General features: G+C 39.3%; 1 protein-coding gene and 1 long non-coding RNA gene across 3 annotated transcripts in view; one reads left to right on the top strand and one right to left on the bottom strand.

Annotated features, from left to right (window-relative positions):
- LOC126369070 (pH-sensitive chloride channel 2-like) overlaps nucleotides 1–19,319 on the top strand; it is a 28,488-nt gene extending 9,169 nt beyond the window's left edge. Inside the window, exons 2-8 of one of the 2 annotated variants that reach the window (XM_050013364.1) lie at nucleotides 7,419–7,611; nucleotides 8,418–8,730; nucleotides 9,264–9,419; nucleotides 10,636–10,791; nucleotides 16,082–16,247; nucleotides 17,242–17,443; nucleotides 18,955–19,319. In XM_050013364.1, the coding sequence (XP_049869321.1) occupies nucleotides 7,419–7,611; nucleotides 8,418–8,730; nucleotides 9,264–9,419; nucleotides 10,636–10,791; nucleotides 16,082–16,247; nucleotides 17,242–17,443; nucleotides 18,955–19,206 (1,438 nt within the window). In that variant the 3' untranslated portion in view covers nucleotides 19,207–19,319. Of the gene's footprint in view, nucleotides 1–7,418; nucleotides 7,612–8,417; nucleotides 8,731–9,263; nucleotides 9,426–10,635; nucleotides 10,792–16,081; nucleotides 16,248–17,241; nucleotides 17,444–18,954 lie in introns of both variants that reach the window. The other variant, XM_050013363.1, reaches the window with a different exon arrangement.
- On the bottom strand, nucleotides 52–2,205 carry LOC126369071 (uncharacterized). Its single transcript, XR_007566658.1, has 4 exons — nucleotides 1,774–2,205; nucleotides 1,257–1,396; nucleotides 1,061–1,148; nucleotides 52–755 (listed from the first exon to the last, which is right to left on the bottom strand). It is a non-coding gene; the product is annotated as an uncharacterized LOC126369071 (long non-coding RNA).
- Nucleotides 19,320–19,946: the final 627 nt, after the last annotated feature.

Genomic DNA, 19,946 nt, shown 5'->3' with positions numbered 1-19,946 from the left:
TTCGTTGTTTCTTTTCTGGTTTTGCTTAAATTACAATCTTTTTTTTCTATGTTCTTATGTAAGTACTAAATATAAATAATAATAAAAAACCGTTATTTATTCATAAAATACAATTTTGAAGTTAATAGCAGACCCTAAAGTAATAATAGCCTATTATATACAATTTTATTGTATAACATTACACAAAGTAGGTAATTCTGTATGATAACAACACACTCACTATAATACCTATACCTCTAAATTACCTGTTATTCCTTAGTACATACTATAACTAGATCTACATAGATAATTAAAATATTTAGTCCTAAGGTTCTGTTACTCTTCTCACACTGAGGTGGAGTTAACGTCGACGCGATCACCACAATCTATTCACAAGATCTTTGACGTTTTTTTCTTTGTCCTTTGAGGCCTTTGCGACCGTCCAACATTTAAATCATCATGATTTGGCACGTTGCCTTCTCTGTGTCTCGGCTGCCACCTGAGCTTCCTCTAGGTTTTCATCTTCAGTCAAATTAACTACCTCCATTCCAGCCCGGTTGAACACGTTATGCAGAATACAACATGCATTGCAACTTTATCAGGATGATAGTCTAGGACCCTGTGTACTAACAAACACCTGAAGCGTCTTTTCAACAAACCATTTGGCTTTCTACGTAGTTGCGCAAGTATGTTATAATATGTTTCAGGAGTATTGTCTGGGGCATTATTTATAGGTGTCATAAGGTTAGCCCGCTCAGCATTATATCCAGAACCACCTGAAATATATGAAGAATACAACTTTATTACTAAATATTTAAACCAATTGTTAGTAAAGAATTTCTTACTAATAAAACTGAAACGTAAGTTTGTTGCTGCTTTTACAGAATTATACAATAGACCACAAGAAATGTTGCATTTAGATAGCTGATGAATGGTCTAGAAAAGAATTTCAGTTAGATACTCTGTAAGTATCCTATTAAATAAATCTAAAAACTTTTTTAATAGATTTGTTAAGGGCCAACTTATAATTATTTTTATCACTTTTATAAATATATTATATCTTTACTAAAGAAAAACTTACCAAACAAAACAATTTCTTCACCAGCATTTGTCAAAGCCTCTAAGTGATCTCTTACATCTTCATTAAAAATAAAACTGTCATCTGTAATCTAAAAAATAGGTACTTAATCTAAGATTAGGGAGATGATCATCAAATTATAATTTGAGTACCTCTAAGATGTTTGATCAAGCGGGACAAGAGATTCTAATTCACTTACCAATTGCACATGATATTTTTTCAATTGCACATCCTAGCATGATAATTCTTACGACAGAAGATGCGCTCTTCATGCTCAGCCGGTCTTTTCAAGTTACGAGAGTGCCATCAATGCTGCCAATGATGAATTTTTCATGAAACCTGTAATTCAATACAAGAAAGCAGATAGTGGGTACTCGTATTAGGGTTTCATCGCATGTTTTATCACAAAAATCTTCAAATATAAATCTCCTCTTTAATATTTGTCTTTCTTGTATATTTTGGGGAAACCTTATATACTTTTTCAACATGTTCGGATTGTTGAGTACCTTAACCACTTTGTTTATGCAGCAGGATGCAGGTGTTTGGGACAAATAGGTCCGAACATTTTCTTTTATAATGTTTTAGTGGCTGCCACTAGCCAAAAATGACAAGGTACACAATATGTGTGGAATAGTATGCTATCAATCTATTTTAACAAAATAACGATAATTTATTTGATAGGTAGTAGGTATTAGATAGGTAGGTAATTTTCTCACCTTAATACGAGTTGTAAGTCCTTTTCTTCGACGTTTGGTACCATTTTATTATAGGGAGCAACTCAAGCTCGAGTTGGTCGATTAATTGCTTCGAAAGACTATATACGCTGACATAGTTATCATCTCGGGTCAATAGAGACAAACTACGAATTTCATAGGCTTGTCGACGTAACTCAAAATTGTCCAAAGTATGAGCTTCCTCTAATAAACACTTTAATAAAAACATTTGAGCGATTTTCATCAGAAGAAACATGTACACTAGCACCAGATAAAATACTACACTAAAGTTTTTTAAACATTAATCTGTTAAATTACCTTAATTGAAACTTATTGACTCTTATTAGACACGATATCACCAGCAAATAACTAATAAACGTAGATTTCACTCGACGAACATCAACTTTTTATTTGACAGATCAAATCGAGTTCGTAAGTGAAGTGAATAGCGAAGTGAACGGGGAATCACCCTTACAGAATGCGGATACATCTGTCATCTCATACTAAAAACGTCAAAATCTCGCATCAACTTTAGTTCGACTCGCTGCCGTACTCGCAACTGTGTCGCTAGTGTGCATTCAACTTAAGTACATGTCTTACAGAATGCCAAAACAAAAACTCACCGCGGATTCAGATGCGAGTTTCAAAAATTACCTTACAGAATTGCACTGCTGCGCGTGAGTCGCGATGATGGTGATCGCAATCGTGACCTTACCACAATACTGGCTTTACTTTTTTTTAAATGCGCCTATTCAAGTTATGTTTAATAAAACAAGTAATCTCGTTATAAGCATCTTAAAAAACATGTGCCTATTTCAAGAGTTTGACCACGTTTTTTATGCAGGTGCCGGTAATTATACTTACCTACTATTAGGTTACTTTTTATTTGAAGTACAAAATACACCTCTGCCTACCCCTTCAGGGATACGGACGTGATGCTATGTTATGTGTTTCGTTATGTCAATGTTGCAAGATAAAAGTACCTATGAACTTACATCGGTACTTATGCCGTCTGAAAGCCGTCAACTTTTGCGACTAAATACTTAGTGGTGCTAATTCCTGTAAATACCATCTAATTTTATTTTAAGTTATATCTGTCATTTTCTTATCCGCCGAAAAGGAAAGGGACGGGTGATCGACAAGCATAAAATTTATGGAACACACGTCAATTTTAAGCACAAATCTAAACCAACCGTCTAAAAATTTTACGTCAGTCAATAACCCGACACATTAATTTACTCATTCTTCCTAAAATTAAGAGCTGTGAATCATCCGTCCCTTTCCTTTTCGACGGATACGAAAATGACGGATATAACCTAAAATAAAATTAGGCGGTGTCTGCAGGAATCGGGGCCAGTATTTAGCCTAAAAAATAGCAAAATCAATAATTATCAATAATAATTTTTGAATTCTTTGCAAATGTACATAGGTAGACATCCCATTACTTCGTAATTATGAAGTAATTTTCATGTCAGCCAATATTTGTCGAACGAATCTCTAATCGTGAACCGTCACGAACGTCAGAAACGAGGTGCACCAGTGTACTTCCGAATTATCACCAATTAGCGTTAACTAGAATTAATATTAACTGATTATATTATGATATTTGCGTAGTTTGCGTAAGTATCCGGGCATCGTGTTCACCCGCAATGTCACGACTCTACTGTCATACAAATTGTTAAAGCACTGCAAAGTTACATTGAAAATATTTATTATAAGCGTACTTGATACAAGTATTTTTTACTGATTTAATTTTGGTAGACGTGCGGCTAAAAACTTACGTAACAGCCTACTAATAAGTTTTCACACTCGAATATAACAGACTTATTAGGCAGCTAAATTACTCAATTTGTATCAATATTTTATGTTTATTTATTTTTTTAAAGAACGTCTAGGTCCCTGTGCCGAGGTTTTTCTTGTAGCTTCTTTCCCCCGCCTATACAGGTTGTGAGAAGCTGCAGTAGTTTTAAGCGGATGAGACGTTCGTTATGTAAAAATTGTCGACTCAAAGTGTAACTATGTTACCTACTGAATAAAAATATTTTTGAATTTGAATTTGAAAAAAATAGCAGCCCACTCAGCACCCACGCCAGTTCGCCTTCCCCAGCACCTCAGCATCTATACTATGAAGGAACATGAAGCAATTTATTAAGCATAATCATGTACACTACACACCGTGTCCTCTAATTTACCTACTTACTTATCAGTCTGCTATCATTGACTTCCTCCATTTTCAATTACAAAGTAGGTAAGTACTCGTAGTAAGTAAAAAGCGTTTAATTCGAGCATTCTGATGATATGAAAGCAATGCTGTTTTATTGTGCCAACTTGGAAAGGCTGTTGTGGAGACTTCTGAAACCCTATCAGAATATTGATATGAATTTATAATGTACTCTGCACCGTATGTCTCTACAAAAAAATAAAGCTACTCATAGTGCTTATTAGAATATGTTAGGATATAATTAGTATAGTAATAAATCGTCAATTTAATAAAATCCTTAATCACAATTTTCTAAAGAGATCGTTAATAGGTCACACAACATTTTTATGATACTCAATAGGTACAATGATACCGAGTCGTTTATGGTGACGTATTATAAGATTGCTCAACACACAATGAAGATAGATGGGTTCATAAAATGTCGTTAATTATTTGACGCGGTTCTATAAATAAGACAAGGGACAAAGATCCTTAACACAATTTCGGACAACCTTCAACTTCATGCACGTAGCTATCTCTTCTTGATCTCATCTCTACGTAACTGCAGCGTGAAGTATCAACATTGACACGGGATCACGTGGCTTTGGTATATTTTATTTTTGTGTATTTGAAGAAGAGATACCACATTATACAAAGTAAGTTATTATTTCTAACATCCGCAAAAAATATAAGGATGCAAAGACATACTTAAGTATATAACTTTAGAAGGATATTGCATTCTTGATCAATGATAGAAAAGCTTTAAATAATGAAAAAATGTAAGTAACTTTTGATTATTATTTTTTTTGATTCAAACAAGAAACAATTTACAATAAAAAATACGGCGTCTCGTAAACCTATCGACAGGTTAATGAAAAGTTATTGAAATGAAGTAGTGTTTTCGGTTTCAAATAGTTTCTATATATCTATCTCAACTCTTCATTATAGACATTCGATCGATTAACCTTCAAATTCATGACACCTATGAACATAGGGGCTCGTATTATTGATGTATATATTACTGTAGTGCTCGTATTACGTGGATGGATGTGCACAAATGCTCGACATTAGTTTCTGTCTGTTTATACAATGTTAAAAATATAGCAATTCCCTGTGATGGTGTCCTCGTTATTCTGATGAGCGCACTTCGAAAGCGCTTTATTTTAATAGAAGGCATTTACTTACAATACGAAGTGCATTGAAATTCCTTGAAATAAGTTAGTGCAGTACAGTATTTTATAAACATATTAACCTAAATCTAAGGACATTTTGTAAGGTCAAATAAACACGTCCCACTGCAGGGCGCAGGCCTCCCTTCAATCAACCGGAGAGGGTATGGAGCATACTCCACTACGCTTCTCCATCGCGAGTTGGCAGAGGGGTTTTACGATAACGTGCCTTCCGAAGCACGGAATAATATTTATTTTCGGATAATTAGGTTATTCACCCTGCAATGTTCTACTCAAACAAAGGACAGTTTCACAAAGTGATTTTCGACATGGCCCCATCGGATATGAAACCTGGACTTCCAGATTTCATATCCGAATTAGCCCAACGCGCTTATCCCTAGATCTCGGGCTGTTGTGAAAATAGATTATAAAGTAACATTTTACGTTAGAGCAACCACAACCAACCTGACCTGCAATAATTAGCGTATATTTTTTGGGAGTATTGGACTAAGTACACTAAATTGATGGACCTATATAATGTAGATACTTATATGAAGAGAATTCTTAAAATCTGGTAGGAGTGGCAGTTTAATTAGAGAACATATCATATTTACCTTTATAATTATTATTAACTAGTTATTAATGTCATCAAGTTGCCAAATACCTATCTAATTACTTTTACACGTGATTCATATAAAATATAAGTCACTAGAAACATGTAATTGCAGTGTTTATGGGATTATTATAATACATACATATTGTAAGAAATAGTCTAGTCTAGGTACTTATATTTGTTAAGGCCTTATTTATTATGCAAATGCGTAAGCTTGGCGTAATATAATTTAATCGCGGCAAGTAGCATTGTTCATCGTATCTAGATATGTGTCACTGCGGTAAACACTTTCTAACCGCAACTCTAAATCTTTAATAAATAAAAAATCTGGATAAAGTGTTAGTCATTTGAATCATAGTAGTTCTTTAAATAAATAATAAAATACATTGTTTTAGGTTTACGCGGTTATTATCATAAACACATAATAACGGGTTCTTACCGCGTTTAAATCAGGGATATGAGACTCCCACACACGATCACGATCATGGTCACGGGATGGGGGTGATCATGGCACTTGTAACATTGTCGAAATATCGGGAGTCTCATACCTATCCCTGATTTAAACGCGGTAAGAACCCGTTATTATGTGTTTTAAATAACAAATTATTAAAAGCTATTACCAGTAATTTTACCGAGAAGACAGATGTAATAAATGTTGCTTTTAGTAAACTGGGTTAAACATTAACTTGATGTATTTTTCTTCGTAAGTACCTAATGGGAGGTGCCGTTTATAGCACGTATAGGTAGGTAGGTTATCCATAGGATACATAAGCCCATCTGTCATAGACCAGTCAGTACCTAGTCAGTAGACGCCTGGGCCATTACTATCTTGGTCATCGTCCTAGCGCCTTAGGCACATTGTTTACGCGTTATATACGTATAAGATTAACTACTTACTTACTTTACTTATATCATTATATATATTTCGATGATCCACCGGCAGATACCTATGTTTTACTACAAATCGCACTATAGTAACATATATTATGTAATTTCAACAAAAACATTTCGTCTTCTCATTCCTTATATTCTGAACATTATAAGTAAGCGATCTGTGCAAAGATATCAGTGTTTTTCTCCAGATAATTTGCCGGCTTTTCGTCTGCAGCAAAACGTGGGTGTACTAAGTTTGTGTAAGGTTGTAAAATACAAGTATATTTAATGTACACAGAGCCGGCGGCTTAGCGGTTAATCTAAGAGCAAATCTTGTTGGTATCTCGGCGAATTGGTTCACAATGTTATCAGGCACGCCAAATATTAACACTGGTTGTCGTTAGCAGCTCCCTCCGTCCTTGCCGCGGAGAATCCATATATTAACCAGATACGTACCTACTGTCTTACAGCAAACACAGCCTATTGTTATTGAAAAGAGAGCTTAGCACGCCGTAACGTTGCGCATGCGTGATAAAGCATAATGAAATGAATGACTAATGTCTCCCCTGCACACAAACAAGATTTATTTGCAAACATGACGTACGTACCTACCTAACTAATTAATGTCATGTGATGCTTTTCTTGTGATTTATCCAAAATCTTTACGGATCGTAATCGTTTTCCTGAGAAAAGCGGACCATAATTTTGGCGTCAAAAGCAAGGAGTCTCTCTCCGATGAAAGTTTATTTTCAGTGACAAGTATACGTTAGTAATGAGTATATAATATCCACAGCACAGGCACGCCCTTAGAATGTCCGTCGCCCGACAAGGGCGACAACTACACACAGTCGGAGTTCCTGTCGCGGCTGGCGCACGAGTGCCGCTACGACCGGCTGCTGCTGCCCACCTACCAGACCTCGGAGGTGGTTTACGTGCACGCCAGCGCCTATATTTACTTCATACAACCCGCTGAGGCGCATGACTTGGTTAGTCTTTTTATTCTGGCTCCCCATCATTTATCATTTAGGTCCCTCGCCCACAGCGACTTTTTGCAGCGATGCAGTCGCTTCTAACGCGTTTTAGTCGCATTTGCAACGCGTTACAGAAGCAATACTAACGCGCTACAGCATCGCAACTGTAGATCAACATCGCGATGTAAACGCGCGACCGTGTCGGACGTCATCGGGGAAAGATTGGAGGGAGGGTGTTACTGAATCGCGTTGCATCGGGAATGTGGGCGACAGCAGACACAGCTAGCGACCGCATGGATGCGAAAGCGCAACAGCATCGCTGCAATCAGTCGCCGTGAGCGAGGGCCTTCAGCTCAATATGCACACAAAGCGGGGTGATAATCGAGTTTGTATGCATATTCTTACATGGTACGTCAGTTCACACAAAAATCTAGCTTCCCAAATGTTCTCGAAAGGTTCTTGTCTCGGGAACCTACAGTTCGCAGTCATGCATGTAGGTAAATTGCTTGTAAACGACTCATTACAACTTTTGCTAAAACAATCTGCCTAGTAGGTAAAGCCCTTCACTACAAATGCTACAAATAAGTTCACTTTAAGCATAAAGCAAATATACCTAACCTAATTTGAAATTGATATAGTTACGTAACCTAGGTTGTTTAATGAACACAGTTTAAGGATATAAGACATTGTGGTTCTTATACTCAAATGCTTCGTTTACCTTTGTTAAAAGTTTTCCTCTCTCACTTACCTGAACAATTAAAAGTCTATTGTCAGTAACTTATAATGTTTTACTAATTCTTTGTTCAATATATTTCTTCCAGAACTTCAAACTCCATTTTCTTTTACAACTAAGGTGGACGGATGCCCGGTTAGCGTACACTCTTTACTCGCCGCAACGAACCAAGATTATTGGAGAGAATGATCTGCGCCAGCGGATCTGGGTGCCTCACCTGTACATGTCGAACGAGCAATCGTCCAGCCTGATGGGCACCGACAGCAAAGACGTGCTCATATCCATAGCACCCGACGGAGAAGTGCTCTTCAGCCGACGTATGCAGGCAGTGCTTTACTGCTGGATGAATCTCCAAAAGTTTCCATTCGACGAACAAACTTGCTCGATGAACCTGGAGAGCTGTAAGCATTGGTCGACATTTGTTAATTGCTACGCTTACTTTTACATACGCTAAGTATTTGTTTATTTCGGGTTCATTTACAGATTCATGTTAAACTTTGATCTAAATTAAGTAGATAGATAATTGTGTTAATACCCTGTAGAATTTGGAGGTAGGTACGTAGTTCAAACTTCAAACTGCAGATTTATGATTAATTCTATCTTCGTATTCTGTAAAAGTAATATTTAGCTTTAGTAGAGAGAGAAAGAGAGGCCCAATATTCGAAAGTACGTGTACTTACTTATTTTAATGCAAATCAAACGTCACAATAATAATACTTAAGCAGGTACCTAGTTATAAACGTTCTTTATTGACTTCATAAATCACTGAACATCTCGCCTTTGTAATAAGTATACCTAGTTTGTGGTTTACCCGCTGTACATAAAGAGCAATTCACTGAGTATGATTCAAGAAGATGTGTTATTCAATATTATTCTTATTCTCGTAACTTACAGTTAGGTTCTTGAACTGATTTTCCTTAAAATTCGTCTACAGGGAAGTACAACGCATCGATTCTGCGGCTGATGTGGGAGAAGGACAACCCGGTGCGTTTATCATCGGAGCTTCACCTCACAGAATACTCGCTGATAGACTACTGGACCAACGAGTCAGTTGTGCGAGGCGACATTGTAAATATGCGCCTAGGAGGAGGTAGATGTAATTGTCATTTTTTCATGTTCGTGCTGTCCATACCCAGCTATCAAGAATGTCCAAGGACTACGTTTGATAGCTTTCGTTCAAAACATACATTTTTCTAGCATGAGTCAAAGTTCTACTAGACTGACGGAATTAATTTATGAAATTACTTAGCGTGCAACTTCCAAAAGCGAAATTACCTAAATAAGTCTACTTAGTTTTAGAGAGTACGAGAATCGAGATGGTCCTTCTCAAGGTACCGTAAATCTGCATCAGAGACCTGTGACGATAACTATACAGGATATCGAAATAAAAAACAACGTTTTGGTATTTAAATGATAGCTAATTAATCCGTATAGGCTTTAGACCTACTTACTTTGGCTTTGTTATCAAGATAAACTTGAACTGTGCTCTGTCTCGTCACAGAATTAATTGGTTGTATTTAACGCCAATTGGTCATACCTAGTAGAGTCTATAATTAAACTCTTTATCAAGCACATCCAAAAGAATTTACGAAGCGATAAAATAAGATGTTATGATGTTGTTCAAACGTCTTACAATCATCCTTGCTTATCCCACTCTAAGTTTCTTCCATTCATTTCTGTCAGTCGTCATCTCAGTACTCAAACGTTACTCACACATATATTTCCTTCTTCACACTTTCTTGGGTCGCCCCCTACCTCAATATCCATTCTTATTCAGAGCTATCACTTTTGTCGTAATATGCCTAATATACCTGTCATTTTATCACATGCCCATACCACGCTAACCGATTGCTCAAATTTAATTTCGGCGTTTCAAACGTCTTAAAATGAAATGTTAAAGTACTTATTAAGCGACATTTTGATTATGTCTCAAAGGTTTTGTTTTGCCACTTTCCAAAGACACCAACTAAGAAACAACTTCTACGCTAACGCTAATTTGCTTAGTTTAATTTTCTATTGTCTCTAAGATACCTATCTATGTAACGGATATTTACGAGTCGTAAAACGCTAATGAGCCAATAATACTGATTCGTGCATTTAGTATTACGAGTATTGAGTATTTGGTCTAAGTACCTATTTACTTATTAAAAAAAAACAATAGGTACCTAAAGACAGGCAACAATAGGTACAGATCAGATGATTTTATACATAATATTGTCGTTGAAGCAATCGCTAAAAATCGTCGAGAAGGAACCTAACGAAATCTACTCAGAAAACAGTGAAGTAATTATCGTAATAATTTTCAGCCGGCAACTACAGCGCGCTGAAGTTCACCTTCAAGCTGGGTAGAGAGGTGGGATACTACCTGATGGACTACTTCATTCCATCCATGATGATAGTGGCCATGTCATGGGTCACATTCTGGCTGCAAGCTGACGCCTCCGCGCCTAGAATCACCTTGGGTACGTTCATTATTTACAAATATTGCTTACCTAAGTATAGTATGCTACTAGTGGTGCGGGTACAGGCAGACACCAACGTAATTTTAATTTAGTTTAATATTTCTTAAAACTAGCTCTATCTCCGTCTGCATTCGAACTAAATCAAGGACAGAAATATTTTAAAGCTCTCAGACTAAAATAAAATAAAGTTTTGTAATAAATTGGTAACTTTACTCGGAGCAAATCTGAGACGGTATATGTGTAACTGGGTGTCGCTTGGTCGCATATAAATTTAGACCTAAATCAAGGAAATGTATTATGGGCAGCCTATCTATGTTATCCACTATAAAAAAAATCCGTCGTTATGTAGGTACCTATTCGTTATTTACACACACACAGCATAAAGGTAAATTCTGTAAAAACGTTATCATTGTAGGTTTTCTTTTTATATTTATGTTAGGATTAATTATTAACCAAATATCTAACCAAACTGCACTAATATTTAATTTAGGTAGGTACTTTCCACAAAACTGGATGATGTTTACAAAGAAACAACAAGATTATCTTCTCTCTAGCAAACGTTTTGTTTTTAAATTGTAATTTAATCTAAGTTGCTGATAACGAGACTTGATACCTACCTACTTACGAAAAAAGAAGGAAATAAGATTTTATTTTTGAGCTGCGGTTTCAAGCCCCGTCCTTGTTAAACTTTTATATATTTGTCACTATAATAGCTATACAACATTCTAAGTATTCTGACTTGCGTTTTATTTACTCTTATTGCAATAGTAAAGTTATAGAAAAAGTTTTGTTGATAAAGTAGTATACTTATTCAAACCAGTAGATGATGTGGAGAGTAGGGACTACCCTACCCAGAAAGGATGAACATGACATGCAACCAAAGGCCTTGAAATGATGCTGCACGCATATCGCGCGGCGCGCGTTGGGTTGGGATAAATGAAACAACCCTATTGGATAAAAAATCTAAGTGGATATTATTAGCTACATTAGGTATAGTAGAGTCGCGCGCATATTTATACGGGTCCCATATTACGGGTGTAGTTAGTGAATCTTCCGCCAAGACGTGTTTACGTCGAAACCTTGACTCAACAATACTATAGGTGGAACGAAGTCTCCCTTCGGGCGAAAGAGGAGAACATCGTAATCACCAGCGCCCGCACGACCCAAGATGGGATCAAAATTCAAGTCCCGTCATCTTCTGAGCATAGAAAGCTCACTACAATTCTGAAAGGTAGAGGGATACAATTCCATACCTACGCCCTCCCGGAGGAACGTATCCTCCGTATCATCATAAAGGGAATCCCTAAGGAGTGGGAAACCACTCTTGTTAAGGAGGACCTTGTTAACAACGGTTTTCCGGTGCTTGAGGTGCACCGTATGCATCGCGGTCGTGGCCAGGTCCCGTATGACATGGTCACAGTCATATTAGAAAGGACGGATGAGGGCAAGAAGATCTTCAACCTGAAGACTTGTTGCGGTCTATCTGGCCTTAAAGTCGAAACTCCCCATAAGGGAGGCCCCCCAACGCAGTGTCATAGATGCCAACTTTACGGGCATTCTAGTAGGCATTGCCATGCCAAGCCTAGGTGCGTAAAGTGCCTAGGGGATCACGCTACCTCGGATTGCCTTAGAGGCAAAAACGAGGTAGAACCCCCTAGTTGTGTGCTGTGTGGTCAGCAAGGTCATCCTGCGAACTATCGCGGATGCACCAAGGCTCCACGCACCCACCACAAGGTAGCCCAACGAAGGGCAGCCCGAGCTGCAGCTTCCCAACCCGGTCCCACTAAAGCCCATATGGCCCCTTCCTCGCACTCTACTCGCGATTTCCCGGCTCTGCCACTCACGCAGACCAAACTCGCGCCGCAGCGTCCATCCGCATGGACTCGTCCCCCGTCAATCGTCCGACCCACAAATCCGCCCCGCGCCCAACCTAGTAGCAATTTAGGTATTCCTGCAGCCTCTCTCGCGCCTCGTCCGGTTCCTGCGATGGCCCCTCAGGCCTCTGCATTTCCTGTCAACCAGTTTAGGGAATTTAGTATTCTCTTTAAGTCGGCCCTTAGTCAACTTGACAGTTTATTAGACTCCCTGTCCCAATTTAAAGCCTAATAATGGATTGTACAAATAAAAGTAGAGTCAAACCGCGTTCCCTTACAATAGGTTTTTTCAATGCTGATGGCATCTTAGGTCAACGTGCAGAGATTCACGAGTTTGTAAAACACCATCAGGTAGATATTTTATTAGTGCAGGAATCTTTCCTCAAACCCTCTAACCGCGACCCCAAGATGGCAAATTATAATCTAGTGCGAAACGACAGGACCTGCGCGCCCAAAGGGGGCACTCTCATTTATTATAAAAAGTCACTTCACTGTATCCCCATAGACCCACCTGCCCTCACTGACATTGAGGCTTCGATCTGTCGAGTAGGCATGACAGGACATCAGCCGATCACATTAGTGTCGGCTTATCTATCTCCTAATAACTCTAAGAGGTTACTTAGAAGTGACCTCGAAGCCCTCTTTAATCTCAGTAATTCAGTCATAATTGCAGGCGATCTTAACGCTAAACATCTTTCTTGGAGTTGCTTAACAACAAACACAAGAGGCAGGGTATTAGAAACTCTAGCCGAGCCCCTCTATTATGATATAATAACACCATTGCAGCCCACTAGATATCCCCCTGACTTGAACCACAGACCAGAAATACTCGACTTGGCGCTTCTAAAGAACATAAACTTACGTTTATGTTCTATAGAAGTACTACACGAGTTACAATCCGACCACCGACCTGTTATATTAAAACTAGGCGCCCGTTTAGACGCCCCTGATAATCCAGCACCCCCTAAGACAGTGCTGGACTGGGAGAAGGTGGCCGAAGGCCTCCAGTCTTCCAGTTCAGTGTACTTAGATAGTATCCCAGTAGAAATAACCTCCTTAGAGGAGGCCTCGACAGCTATTAACTCCCTCACGGATCACGTGAGGTCGGTTTTGAACGAAAGTTCAAAACAGGTTCCGGAGATGGAAGACCATCGCTGGAAACTGCCTACCGACATCCGTGATCTGCTAACGGAGAAAAACGCAGCCACTCGCGCATATGATTCCAATCGCACCGAGGAATGTCGCCGTCATTTGCGTCTCTTGCAGCATACTGTAAGAAAACGTATTAATGACATGCGACAGAATCGGTGGGATAATCTTTTGAGCGGCATTGAGCCCCACCACCAGGCCATCTGGCAGCTGTCTAGGTCTCTTCAAAAGGATACGGTTGTTCCTACTCCCCCTCTCAATAGGCCTAACCAACCCCCCGCTTTCGACGATGACGAAAAAGCCGAATGCCTTGCCGACAGTCTCGAAGCCCAATGCTCGCCCAGCACTCTCCCTATCGATCGTAGGCACCTCTCGACGGTGAACTCTGAAGTTCAGCGTAGGGCTTCTGTACCTCCCACCGATCCTCCTCTTCCACAGGTAACTGAGGAAGAGGTCCTAGGTATTATCAAAAGATTTCATACCCGAAAAGCCCCTGGCTCAGACGGTATCACGAATCGTGTCCTTAAAAACTTCGGTGCTCCCCTCATCTGCTTACTAACGGCAATATTCAACGTCGCCTTGAGCAACTGCGTCTTTCCACAGCAGTGGAAAGAAGCAATTGTAATTGGTATACCAAAGCCTGGGAAACCTAAAAACGAACCTTCGAGTTACCGCCCCATAAGTCTCCTCAATTCCATGGGGAAGGTTTATGAGCGGCTCATATTTGCTAGATTACGGGACTACGCCGAATCCAATAGTCTTATTCCACCAGAGCAGTTTGGTTTTAGAACCAAACACTCCTGCGTTCAACAAGTGCACCGTATTGTTGAACATATCTCTAGTAGATTAAACTTAAAAAAACCTGTCGCTACGGGAGCGCTCTTCTTCGATGTGGCGAAAGCGTTCGACAAAGTCTGGCACAACGGCTTGATCTACAAGCTTTATTCACTGGGAGTGCCAGACCGTCTCGTGCACATCATACGAGACTTCCTCTCAAATCGAACCTTTCGCTACCGCGTGGAAGGGACGCTCTCGTCACCGCACCCTATACATGCCGGAGTCCCACAAGGCTCCGTTCTCTCCCCTTTACTATTTTCATTGTATACTAGTGACATTCCCAAATCCCCTAATACCGAATTAGCTTTATTTGCGGATGATACAGCCATCTATTCTTCGTGCCGTGGTCGAGTTATGATGACCGGAATCCTCCAACGCGCGGCCAATGCCTTGGGCAAGTGGTTTCGCAAATGGAGAATCGAGGTAAACCCGGAGAAAAGTGCAGCGGTGTACTTTTCAAAGGGCTATTATAACACGCCACGGTCACGCCGTCAACTTAAAATCATTAAGATGTTTGGCAAGCCGATCCCTTGGGAGGAGCAAGTCAAATATCTCGGCGTAGTCTTAGATAGACGTCTTACTTTCAAGGCCCATATCAAACGTGTGCGCGATCGCGCCGCGTTTGTAATGGGCCGTCTTCATTGTCTCCTTAACAAGCGAAGTAAATTGTCCCTTAGGAATAAGGTGAAAATCTACACGACTTGCATCCGTCCGATCATGACCTATGCAGGGGTAGTTTTCGCTCATGCGAGTCCCTCTCAAATCCACCGTCTACAGGTAATACAAAATCGTTTCATGCGGAAAGCCACGGGAGCTCCGTGGTTCCTTCGCAATGAAAATCTGCACATTGACCTAGGTCTGCCAACCATTGCCCAATGGCTCAAATTAGCTTCCAAACGTTTTTTCGATTCTGCTCCGCACCACCCGAATCCCCTGGTAGTTGCGGCTTCCGATTACATCCCGCTTAGGGACGGTACTGAAAAGTATCGGCGTCCGAAGGACGTAATATACGATCCCGACGACCCGATTACCCTAGCCATAGAGGCAGCCAATCAGCTCGCGACACCAAACACTTCAGGACCCCGATACCGACCCCGCCGGCGTGGTCGACGATTTCCCTCATTCAGCGCTTATCGCTATCGACCCACTAGGGTCGATTAATTCTTTCAAATATTTTTCCTCTCAGACGACGCCCTGAGCCGAGGTTCGCGCCCAACTGGGCACCCTCAGGCCTGTTGTCTTAAATGTTGTACCGGGTGAGAGCCTTCAGCGCTCCCCATTTGTCCGGCCAAGTAGTTAATGCCATCTGCGGCAAATCTACAATAAGTCACGTCAAAAAAAAAAAAAAAAAAAAAAAAAAAAAAAAAAAATCAACAATACTAATATGCCTATATAAATTATATTAAATAAATTATTATTTTTCTCTATAGGTACGAGCACGATGTTATCGTTCATAACGCTGGCATCCTCACAGGCGAAGACGCTGCCCAAGGTGTCGTACATCAAGGCTAGTGAAATCTGGTTTCTCGCTTGCACCGGGTTCATTTTCTCAGCGCTAGTTGAGTTCGCCTTCGTTAACACCATTTGGCGCAGAAAGTAAGTTTACACCACGTTTACACATTCTAAAAGTCTGTCATCATAATGAGTCATCACAGTCAGTCATGAGTTTCAAAATCAATCAATTAACAACAACAACAATTAATCATGTAGCTACTGTCTTTATTTCACCTAAGTTTACACCGCACGTGTTTCTTAGTGTTTCGGAAGATGAACATCATCATACCTACTATAAGAAGGTAGGTACATTACGTAGACATTAGGTAAACTTATTTATTTTAGAAAATGACTACTATGCTCGTAGTCATTGATCCCTTATTATTTTACCTTAAGTAAGTACCTATCTATTTGTTTTCCTGTAAATAAATATTGCGAAATATTGTCTACGATGGCTGGCCGGAATGATGAATTGCGTGTTGGTTAGTTTCATATAGGGAAAACGGTGAGTTTTCGCAAATCCCGTGACCTACGCATAGTCATACGTGTGTGATAGCTCATTCCACGTCACTAATGTAATAACAAACAGCTCAAGATATTAAATAGGGATTTCTCTGAGTAGAAGCGTCACCGCATCACATGAATGCGCACGAGTAAAGGATCAGACTGTAAATAGATAGAGACATTTCCTGTTTAGGCAAATAAAAATGAGTAAGTAGAAAAGAATAACTATCTAAGTGCAAAGTAACTAATGTGCTATAAAGTCCGTTTTCCTATTTCCCGCTCGCTTTTATTCTCACAGAACTTTATTGCACGATTAGCTAGATTACACATTACGTAAGTACCTACCTCGCGCCCATAATTCCACTTATTCCTACAAAAGACTTCAAACAATAATATACATATATTTCCGAAAAAGTACTCCCGTAAAGTAAAAAGTATCTTTTGGGGTGCCTACCCTACCCATTAGTTTAGATATTAGACTAGGATACATGGAACGTATTTTTACCAGTTATCATCATCAGTCCCCCATTTCTGACGATATCGACCTAGCTACGGTACGAATGACGTTAACACTCCAAACCATACTTTCCAGGAAAGCGGTGAGCTTGAAGAAGGTCAACAGCAAGTACATTCTGAAGAGCACGCTGACCCCGCGGTTGGCGCGCAAGGAGTTGCAGAAGGAGCTACAGGAGTCGTCGCCGCAGCTCAGCAAGTCACGGTCGTGCTCGTCGCTCAACCAGGAGACCAGCTCCGACCCCGCCGGGCCTGGATACAACAACTATCTTACTGTTCACGTGAGTTTCAAACTTTTATTTTGTTTGGATTATCAACTATACTGTACACGGTGTAGTACACCGGCTTGCTTCTCAATCGGGATGCGCCGGTACAAACCTCCGTGCCGGACTTGAGACAATGAGTTATTAATTTATCATAAGTGCAATTTTCACTATCACAGTTGACTCGGCCATTATAGTCGGTGATACGGCTCGCTATTTATCACGTTGGTCTAACAGAAAATTCAGTGAGTTGTGGGTACTTAGTTCATATTATTACTGCGACGGGTGTCTCTGACTACTCCAATTGGGATATAGTCGTGCGGTTATGTCATGTGTTATGTTATGAATGGATTGGCTACGCACAATGTGCTACGTGTAGCCCGCCGGGCTACGGGTGTGCTACGGGGAAGCCTGTGCCCCTGACGGCAGTGGGACTTTTCATATTCGTGTTTATGTATCTACTAGGAACATGAGTATGTAACTGCACATAGGTCTTTATTCGCATTATTTTCTAACAGCTACCATTTCAAGTACACCCCCTGATACCTAAACTGTTTTTTGAAAAAGAGTACCTTATACTTAGGTATACCTAATATATCTATTTACTGGGGTGTTCAGATACAATCGTCTGCAGACTTTTCTTGACAAATCCCCATTTTTCTCTTATTTAGCTACTTTATCGTTATTTAATGGTATAATAGGTACCTACCCACTGATTATTTCTTAGATAATAAACATAGTTGACTGACTTCGTGACTGAGAAACATCACTCACCCACTTTTATGTCTTAATATTTGAAATTAGTATGTTGCCCCTTATCTATTGGATGCCACTAGCAAAGTTATTTACAGGTTTTCAGTAGGTAGGTACTAGGTTCCCACCAAACTTGTTAATTCATTTGTTTTTTAACATGTAGGCACAGAGGAGACAATTGGTCTTGATTATAACGATCATAAGTAATATGATAACGTTAAGAATAATAAATAACATGTAGGTCATCTAAATTGTTCTCCGTTTTTTACTTGTCATCTGAGTAAAAAAAATTAATTACTTTTTTTTCTTATAAAAACATTGTAACAAACACTGGAATACAGACATCGGTAAACCACTATCGAAGACTTAGTTTAACATATTTTATTATAAGATTTCGTAGAATCTTGGAATGTAGTAATTGTAATCATATTTTTTTTTTTTTGCTTTTATTGCAACAATGGATCGGAGTAGCAAGGTGAGTTGCTATTGTGGCAAATCGAAAAAGTACGTTAAATGTCGGTGGAAAACTGACCTAGAGCATGGTCTATTCATTTACCAATTACGAAGACAGATACTGTTTTTGTTCGCGCTATTTATTTTCCTGTTACCTGCTGCTTAGGCGTTGATCTAATATAAGTTTCGGTACTAGCGATCTTAAACGCCACATACTTGTTTTTACGTGCGCAAATGTGACCTTTTTAAACCTCCTGACTACCTCACTTGGGGATATAATCGTGAGCTTTTGTATATGTTTAATTTATATTTGTAATTTTCAGAGTTTCCCATCTGCAATGAACCTGCCGACGATCACGACGCAAAGCTACGACGATCTGGTCCCGGCGCCAGGCGGCCGGCAGACTGCGGGCGCCGGCAGCGAGGGCTCCGACGACCCGCCCAAGCACCACACCTGGACTACAATGACCCCGCAGGAGATCGCCACCTGGATCGACAAACGATCTCGCTTCATGTTCCCCCTCATGTTCATCTTCTTCAACATTATTTACTGGACATTTGTCTACTGCCTGTGATTGGTCAAAATTTGTCGTGATCAAAATGTAATTTTGAAATAAGAAATTGGACATACAGTAGAATCCGTTTATTAAAGCGACATCCATAGTATGCGACATGATTTACGTACTTATACTAAAAAAACCAATGAGTAACTAAATAGTTTATCCGTCTTGTACGTCGTCCTATTAGTACGACGGAATATCGACGGTCGCTTGACAGTCGTTCTTAACGAATTCTGCTGTAGGTATTTAGATAGCTATAGGTACGAATTCTTTCTAGAAGATTCCATTATTAAGGAAAGATCAAATAGAGGACGTAATTAGGCATGTTCTGGATAATTGAGTTGGGAATGATTGGTTGGAAATCTGTTAAATGCGCACGAAAAATACCGTGTAATTGCAGTGGTTTGGTAAAAACATTTTAGTGGCCATATTTTTTACTTAAAGGAGGATGATTTAATAGTAATTTACACTAGACTGTAAAAGATAAATTAACATTTACGTAAAAGGAATTCAAATAAAGTAAATTAAATTATTTAATTAGTACATTCGAAGCTCGAAATAGCTGTATTGATTGTTAAATCATCCTCTAGACTATGTTCCTTTGTATTCACTTTAGAAACTTGCCTGTATGCGTATTTGTAAATATTTTTCTATAAGTATATAAAATTAACTCTTCTCCAAATTGAAAATTATTCTTCTTTCTTCACTTTAAATCTTTTCATGTAGGTAAAATAAATCAATAACGTCCAGTGAGA

This window comes from Pectinophora gossypiella, chromosome 8, assembly GCF_024362695.1.
Source record: "Pectinophora gossypiella chromosome 8, ilPecGoss1.1, whole genome shotgun sequence".
NCBI lineage: Eukaryota > Metazoa > Arthropoda > Insecta > Lepidoptera > Gelechiidae > Pectinophora > Pectinophora gossypiella.
The sequence above is the reverse complement of the archived record's forward strand: the minus strand, read 5'-3'. Positions and strand labels throughout refer to the sequence as shown.